The 9,177-nt window shown below is 33.3% G+C and overlaps 1 protein-coding gene across 1 annotated transcript; it reads left to right on the forward strand.

Annotated features, from left to right (window-relative positions):
* Window positions 1-3,025: 3,025 nt before the first annotated feature.
* On the forward strand, window positions 3,026-5,658 carry LOC111616645 (patched domain-containing protein 3-like). The gene is made up of 2 exons (XM_023358033.1): window positions 3,026-3,130; window positions 4,337-5,658. The coding sequence occupies exons 1-2, from the start codon at window positions 3,070-3,072 to the stop codon at window positions 5,596-5,598; spliced, it is 1,323 nt and encodes a 440-aa protein (XP_023213801.1). The 5' UTR covers window positions 3,026-3,069; the 3' UTR covers window positions 5,599-5,658.
* The last annotated feature ends 3,519 nt before the right edge of the window (window positions 5,659-9,177 follow it).

The following is a 9,177-nucleotide window of genomic DNA, read 5'->3' on the forward strand; positions in this document are numbered from 1 at the left end:
GTTAGATTTTGATACTTCGGACATTAAATACGATAATTTTAGAATAAACCAAGAAACTACTTCTACAAAATGCAGAATTAAATTCTTTAATTACAAAAATACGGCAGATCGTAAAACGTTTTAGAAAATCGCCAACAAAAAATACATTACTACAAAAATATATCATAGAAATTATTGAAAAAGGACTTTCTTTAATTTTAGATTGTAGAACCGAGCTTAAAGATGCTGGAAAGATTTTTATTACTTAAAGATGCTGTCCAAAAAAGTCTAATAGATTTGAAACTGGACTTAGATTTCAATGACAGAGACATAAAATTACTATCAATTATACTCTTAAGCCTGCAATCCATTAAGTTCGACGTAGAAACACACTGCAATGATAAAACTAGTTTATATGTAGCCGATGTTACTTTGAAATTTATGTTGAATGAATTAACCAACCAAAACACTTTTTAATAATTTAACTAAAAAAAATATTAATATATAGCATGAAGTAAAAAAGAGACTGTTAAATCAGACATATTACACTATTTGACAGAAAGTATTTCAACAATGCTTTTGATTATTGTTGATAGTAGTCAGAGTCACTGAAATGATTTTGATTTAAATTCCAATTCAACGTCAGATAACGAAAATATTGATACTTCTACACCTAATTTCGAATTATCAATGAAGCAGAAACTCTATGACCTTATCAAGCAAAAAACAGAATGTGAAGAAGTGTCAGTTCCACAAGCAAAAAACACGAAAGATTGGAATCAAATACTGTAAAGCCTCGATTATCCGACTCAATTGGGGACTGAAGTTGGTCGGATAATTGAGAAGTTGAATAACCGAAAAGTTTGAAAAAATCCATTATTAGTGTAATATATTATTATATCCCATGTAATTAGTATATTAGTATATCGCTATTAACCTACTTTGCGTTGAATTTTTTTCCATGTTAAGCCTAACAAAAATTTTTTAAAAAAATAATCGTCGCTATTGTATCGTTAAAAATTAGAAAATTAAGCCTCGTTAAATACTGGCTCCCTTTCATGGTCGAGCCATGTTGCCAGCTAAAACACGTAAAAATAATATTAAAGTCGCCAAGACATAGCCAAATATTGTAGCGCCACATCACTAGCGGACATTTGAAATTTGCGGACTAGGACGGTCGGTTAATCCGAGGTGTCGGTTAATCGAGGCTCTACTGTAGTAAAAAGAGAATTAGAATACTTCCGACGAGAAACAGTACGGGGAGAGTATATTCAAATAGTATTTGATTATTTAATAGCAATTCGTACAAGTGTTGAATCAAAAAGGGTATTCTCAGGATCTGGATTATTTTGTACAAAAGTTAGGTCAAAATTAGGAGATAAGACTATAAATAATTTAAGTTTCATGAAAAGTTAATTTTTAAAAAATAGTAATCAATAAAATGGTATTAGGTATATAAGGGTATATTTTTTTTATTTTGAGACATTAAAATAACTTAATTAGATCTCATTATTTTGAAAAAAGATATAGACAAAAGTTGTAGGGTATCGAGGAACTAATCAATTGGTGACCTCATATGTTACATTTACCTTGACCTTCAAGGTCGTTTAGAGATCAGGTCTGTTTTTTTTTTTTTCAATGGGAACATATATTTTTGACTCTGGAAATGGAAAGAGCAGGAAATTTCACAATCGGATGTTTTTTTGACCTTATTGTCTAAGTCAAAGGTCAAGATTATTTTAAGGTTAAAATTATAAGCTTTTTCTAATGGGAAATCATACTTTTTATTACTGAAATAGGCAGGAAGGTAAAAGTTATATTTATATGGAAAAAACGGGAAATTTCACAATCAGCCATGACCAAATTTTATAGTACTCCAAATTTTATTTCTGAAGGTCATCTTAAGTCTGATAATTGTAAGCGTGGCTCAATAAATGCATTAATATCAAAGAGCATCATTTTGAACATTTGTTATAAAATTTTCCTCAAAACCAACATCTCAAACAATGGTAAAAATTAAAGTGACTCACCAAAAACAAGGTGGATAATAGTGAATGGCAAGGAGATTCACTAAAAATAAGCACCTCAAAGAGAGCAGAAAACTACCACATCCACACTGTTATTCCTTGGTAGGGCAAAAAGTAGTGAATGTTTTTAAAATTCAAAGTAATAAGCTCATGAAAAAATGTAACTTTTACCTCCCTGCCTATTCTAGTAATAAAAAGTATGGTTTCCCATTAGAAAAAGCTTATAATTTTAACCTTAAAATAATCTTGAATGTTGACCTAGACAATAATTTTAAAGGTACCAGTACATTCAATTGTGAAATTTCCTGCTCTTTCTATTTCTGGAGTAAAAAATATATGTTTCCATTGAAAAAACAAAGTTGACTTTCAAATGAAGTCAAGGTCAAGGTCAAGGTCAAGGTCACATATGAAGTCAACAATTGATTGGTATCTCAATACCCTACAGCTTTTGTCTATATCTTTTTTCAAAATAATGAGATCCAATTAAGTTATTTTATTGTTTCAAGATAATAAATACACCCTGTATATTATTTCTGTTGTGTTTTTAATTTTCTGTAATATTTTATTTCTGTTTCTAAAAATTATTATTATAGTTTGTTTAGAATAACACTTTAATTTTTTTTATATTTTTTTATATTTGATATCTTTGATATAAAAAAATGTGAAATAGAAATCAAAACAACTTATATTTTTATCACCTTCATTTTATTTTTCTAGAAAAAAATTTACTGGTAATTTACCAGTAGACCGGTAAATGAAAAAGTCGGTAAATTTACAATCCCTAATAAGAGTGTTTTATTATGTTACAGTTACCGAGGTGGATGACAGTTTTGTGCTGATTGCCAGTTGGAGAATTACTGATTCCAATAAATGTGTAGAAAAGCGAATGGCAGACACGTTTGCTGCAGCCGGGGTGTCAATCACCTTGACGTCAATTACTAATTTGTTTTCGTATTTTGTTGGAATGACAGCACCAATCCTTCTCGTAAAAATCTTTTGCATTTACTGTGCAACCTGCATATTCTTCACTTACGTATTTCAAATAACCTTCTTCGCTGGATGTATGGCGTTGAGTGGGTACAGAGAAGAGAAAAGTCTTCATCCGATTACTTTTAAAGCGTGTGGTAATTTTCTAAACTTATCAGTTTTAGATTATAGTTAATTGTGGTACGTTAGTATACGATTGCGAGAATACAAACGAGGGTCAAGGCCCTCTAATCGTCAAATCTGAAGGATCTGCTCACTTTGTCACTGGATGGCTTATTTTAACAGAATCCGAGTGGTAAAATGTGTGGGGTTCGGTTGTGCATAGTCAATAAATACTAGACTAAGAAGGTCATGTAATATAAAAATCAACAATTTAATCACAAAAGACCAAAATAACAAGGATAAGTAAATAAACAACAAAACAAAACATATGGTTAAACTAAGACTATAATCCGTATGAGAAAGAAAGTTTACAATAAATCATATTACCGCTGTTTGATGGTAAGGCCGTAGCATGTTCCCTCAGTGGCCAGAGGAGTATGCTGGACGAGTCGATATGGCATAATCTGCCGGTCCTATGTCAGGTCCTTAATGTTGATCGTGCATTTAGTTGTGGACTGCCTCGAGGGTGGGGAAACCCGCACTTTTATTACCGAATATTTCACAATCCGTTTACTTAGAAGCGCATCATCTGACGGGATGCTTAGTCGTGTCATTCGGACAGGTGTTTGGGAAAATTTAAGATAAGAGGTGGAGGAAAGAAGCAAAATATCCTCATTTCTCCATAAACGTTGCGTTATAGAGAAAGCTGTCAGGATGTTGAAATTTTGTAACCTTTTTAGGTTATATTAAAATATTTAGAAAGCGATAAAAATTGGAATAACTTATATGAAAATTAAGTTAAATTAATTAATATGGGTTTATTGGAGGAGGGAATTTGTAAATAAGATTGGGGATTCATCCAGATTATCACACGATCATTTTATTGACAATTCCTTTTGTCAAATATTTAACGTCATTTCCCGTAATCTTCGGCATAAATATGTGTATTGTTAGCATACAGGTCTACATTATATGTTTTAGAAACTGTTCTGTAATGTAGAGCATGATTCTACTTACGAATTATATTAATTATATTTAGAGTTAAGACAAAAGCAACTAGAATTATCATCTAATTTTTACTTTCTAAAAATTTTGTTTAAAAATGTGATTACAATAATCATTAAGTTAATTTAATACAATAAAACGTTTTCACGTTTGTCAATCTTTAGTCAAGATGTAAAGATGTCATTGGTTTAAATGAATATATTATTCACATAATTTCCATATTCATTCTTTTTCAGCACAAGAAGTAGAAGATTTTCAAGGAATCGAAAAAAATGAAGAATGTTCAATGAGAATAATTAGAGATAAACTGGGAGTCATTCTCTCCTATACACCAACGAAAGCGATTGTATTGATTCTGTATTTAATCAATTTAGGGTGCGGATGTTTTGGAGTGTGTTTTATAAAACAAGGATTAGATTTTCAGAATATGTATCCATCCGATTCAGAAATATATCAAAGTTCTCGAATATATTACGAATACTTTACCGAATACTCTTTTCCTGTTCACATAATCATTAACAAAACACTCGATTATTCAGACGAAAACGTTCAGAAATCAGTGGAAGATCTCCTTAGAAGATTTGAATCTCATCCTCACGTTGCCGATTCTCGCTTAACTGTTTCTTGGCTAAATTATTACAAAGTATTTCAGACAAATCCATTTGCAAAATACGCATTGAGAGGTTACAACATGTCGAACAAAGATGATTTCATGGAAGGACTTCGATTTTTTCTACGATTTAAACTAGCCCAGCGATTATCAAACGATTTGATATTCAGCCCGGATGGATCCGAGATTACATGCAGTCGATTTTTTGTTCTCACGAAAAATATACATAACAGAGAAATTGAGATTGCTACAATGAATGATTTTTTTAAAATTGCAATTGAAGCACCTTTCCCGGTTATTATTCATTCTGTAATTGCAAGTCTAGTAGAACAAGGACTAATCATCGACGACTTAGCTAAACAACTGTTTTGGATGACTGGGTTATTGATCGCAATTATTTTTTTCTGTGTGATTCCGAACATATTCTGTTCTCTTGTAGTGGCAGTTTGCGTTGTTTCTACCACGATAGAAACGTTGGGTTACATGAGCTTGTGGGGAGTTAACTTAGATATATTATCTTTAATAAGTTTGATTCTGTGCGTCGGATTTTGCGTTAATTATCCGGCTCATATTGCGTATGCTTTTGTAACGTCAAATTGCAAAACGTCGAAGGATAGAATGAAGGATTCGTTGTATCATGTTGGCTTTCCTATAATTCAAGGAACTTTGTCGACTATTATAGGAATACTTTTCATATATAAAGATTCGTACGCAGTCCTTACATTTCTGAAAGTTGTGTGTTTACTCACAATGGAAACTGCTTTTCACGCTTTATTTTTTACTCCAGTTGTTCTTTCGTTGTTATATTCTTTCGTTTGTTTCAAACAAAAGGCAAATTTTACAGAAGTAACAGAGAGATTTGTTGAATTAAATATGGATCAGAAATAACTGATTTTTAACTTGTACCGTATTATATGATTAGAATATAACGGTTATATTGTTTATTTAGTCTAGACAACAACTTATATTATTTTTTCGAATATTTGCCATTATTCTGTTATAGGAATTATAGATATAATGTTATAATTTTGTTATCATATATTAAATGGTCTGTTGTTACTCGTTTCCATTTATATCATGTAATTTAACCTGTATTTTTTTTTACATAAAATCTGAATAAATGCATATAATTAATTATATTTATTGTGTTTTAGTTCACTTAAATGTTTCACATGTACTTTTCATCTGTTTAACTTTGCGTACAAATATTTATAATTAAAATCGCGTTCATATAGTTTTTCGTTGTTAGTTTAGTTTTTCCAATCACTTTTCAAGACGTCTATTTATATAGAAGTATTACGGTGAAAGCCCGGACTTGAGAAAAAACAATTTTTAGTAATAAATCTTTTTAAATTAAATAATGTTAAAATTTTCTTATCGAAAAAAAATATAGCCTATATATAGTAGCAAGTGGGCCCGGCGTTGATCGGGCAAATGTAACGATAACTAAGATAAAAATTATTACGTCACAGTCAACCTTACCCGTTTTCACAGAGTGCAAGAATTGGGTCCCTTTGTTTCCAGACTAATTAGAAAATTTTCAGATGGGTCTAAAAATATGTTCGATTTCCCTCAAAAACGAAAAAACTGCATCTGCGTGTTGCACGTTGCTCTTAACAATTCGATTGCCTTAATCCTGTCTCTCACCCCCGTGGGGAGGAATTTCGAAAAATCCCTTCTTATTGTGCGTTTTCCTAACGTACCCTAACTGTGTACCAAATTTCAACTTTCAACTCCTAATTGTTTGGGCTCTGCGCTTATTATTATTAATTATTATTATCAACCCGTTTCGATTATATATTGGACTAGCTGCAAGGACTCGCTTCGCTGAGTTTTTATTTGTGAGCAAAAAGTAACGATAGTGAAAATTCAGATAATTACATTATAGCCAATCTTACCCGTTTTCACAGAATGCAAGAATTAGGTCCTTTGTTTCCAGACTAATTAGAGAATTTTTACGTCCAGTTAAACGAACTATTTTCCATTTGATCAATTTTCTGGAACGTTTACAATTGTTCTATAAACGAACCAATTCGAATTNCCCATATCTCCCGCACCCTTATAGCTATCGAGACGCAACCACCATAGTGCACGAATGGAGACTTGGGGCTACTACCACATACGAACACCATTCATGTGCGATGTGTAGTTTTGGCGGAAAAGTGAAATATAGTAAAAAAGTGAAATAAAGTGAAAATAGTGACATGTACACACAGGTCCATATGGACCATATATATATATATATAACCCATTCAATGGTGTCCGTCCGCGTAACCGTTTGATAATGGACACTAGAGGCGCCCCTATCGTGTGTCATATTTCAAACATTCAAATTAACAATTTTCAATTGTGATTTAAATTAACAATATAAATTATTATAATTCATTTGGTCCATACATTATTATTTGGTCAATATAACAATATAAATAATTCAGTATATTTGTAATAGGAATTTATTATTTTAGGAGCTTATATCTCGCAAACGGTCGCGAGTAGGGGTATGGTTCCTTTGACTTTATTGTTGGTACAGGGGTATACGGTTTGGGGGCTCGCTACGTCTTCATTCGGAGGGTAAATCTTACCATTCGGACTTTAACAGAGCTGTAGAGCATATTGATAGGAACAAAAAAGTCAAAGGAACCGTGCCTCATGGAAATTTGTATAGAACGCCCACTAGGGGGCGTCCGGAGCTACTAGTATATATATATATATTTAATTGTTGAAGGATATAAAATTATTATTGTATCTCTCAATAAAGATATGTTTAAATAAACCAATCGATGTCGGAATGAATATATTAGATTTTCTGCCGTTAGTGCACTTGGTAACCTCTTCTTTCATGTTTTGCAACCGTGTCGTATCGTTGTTTTATAAACGCAATGTAGCGTAATAACGATCACTTGGCACTATTCATTCTTTTATTTCAATATTCGTTGATACACGTTCTTACACAAGTTTCGGGCTTCATTTCGGTCCTCTTCAGTCAACTAAAACATGTAAAACCAATTTTACATACACAACAATTCGACGTATGAATTTAAAAAATAATGAATTATACAAGTAGCACTTAACATACCTTTAAAATCACAAATTGCATCTTTAGATGTGTATTACCACAAACGATAATCATACGATATATATTAGATTATTCCAAATACCAGGCCAAAGACTTGGTACATACAAGACCCAGTCTTTCGCAGTTAGGCTTTTGTGTCCGTAGGGTCGGTGTCTCTTCGACACCGCGTCAGGATGTGACACCACCGAGTCTCGCAGGACTCGGAAATCGCGACTTTACGTCACTCGAGCGGTCGCGGGTAGGCGGTTGGATTCGGAGTAGAGGTGAGGAGAGAGAAACTAGGAAGTGATTCACTCGGATTCCATATTAATAACAATAAAAATATATTTTAACGGGCAGGAATACACGATATATGCGAGAGACAGAGTTTACAAACGACTCGCGTGTGGATAATACCTTATAAAGAAGTCGAGGATGGATGACTCGATGACTTCAACACGGGATTTTTCGAGTTTTTACTCGAATTGTTCGGGTAATAGGTCTTCGGAGGGAGGTATCCGACAGGTTTAAAATAAATCAAGAACTTGAGCGTGATATGTATCCGTATGTTGATATCGACAGAGGCACAGTATTTTAGCACACTTTGGAGGCGACTTTTGTAAACGAACTTTAGAGGACGATTGAAGCATTTCTAATATTTGGTGTTACATTGAGAATTACATGTTTAAGAGGGGGTTGCCGTTTGGGTGGAAGCTATGGTTGATCTTAATTTCCCTTTTATACACTTCTTGAGTTGTTTGTTCTTGTAATTGCAAATTTTGTTCGAAGATGTTCTCAGTTAGTTCGTTGTCCTCGGTGCGTGCGGCACGTTGAGTAATATTACCTTCGGTTGTCTTTTGTTCCGTTGTGACACTTTTATTTTGTTTGTGAGTTCCTTATTGTTCTGTATTGCGGATTGTAGCATTTTAACGTTTTGGTCCTCGCACATCCGAATAGCTAACTCCCCACTTAGGAGGGGTCTTACTTGATTATTCCTTATGCCTAATTTTCTAGGGTTTATGTGCTCCTGTATTAGGCTCATCGTTTTTTCAGCAATAGGGTGTGGGACCCCCTGGTTTGGTGAGCTGTGACAAGAAGGCTGTGATTTCCTTTTGCAGGGTTTTTTATTTAGCTTAGCTGAGTTTGCAGTTATGAGTTTAGTGGTGTCACTCATTGGACGCAGGTTCTTTCTCAGGATGTCGAAGTAAGTCCTTTGGACAGGCTGGGCTTGATTTGGCTTCTTCATTCACCCTTTCACGCAGAGCCAGAACCACACCGAATATCTGATTAGCAGCTGCGTGCATCTTCACTGCAGCTTCCCGAGCCTGGTTACGATCTGCAACTTTGATAGAGGAGAAATGACTGAAACAAAGAATTTTTCTTTGTAAAAAAGTTGTAATTATATTTATTAT

The sequence above is a fragment of the Centruroides sculpturatus genome, unplaced genomic scaffold (assembly GCF_000671375.1).
Source record: "Centruroides sculpturatus isolate CEXI.00-Female unplaced genomic scaffold, Cexi_2.0 scaffold3586, whole genome shotgun sequence".
NCBI classification, from domain to species: domain Eukaryota; kingdom Metazoa; phylum Arthropoda; class Arachnida; order Scorpiones; family Buthidae; genus Centruroides; species Centruroides sculpturatus.

Coding starts and splice junctions, on each gene's coding strand:
- LOC111616645 (XM_023358033.1), top strand. CDS start 3,070: ATGGCGTTGAGTGGGTACAGAGAAGAGAAAAGTCTTCATCCGATTACT. Junction 3,131..4,336: donor GATTACTTTTAAAGCGTGTG/GTAATTTTCTAA, acceptor ATTCTTTTTCAG/CACAAGAAGTAGAAGATTTT.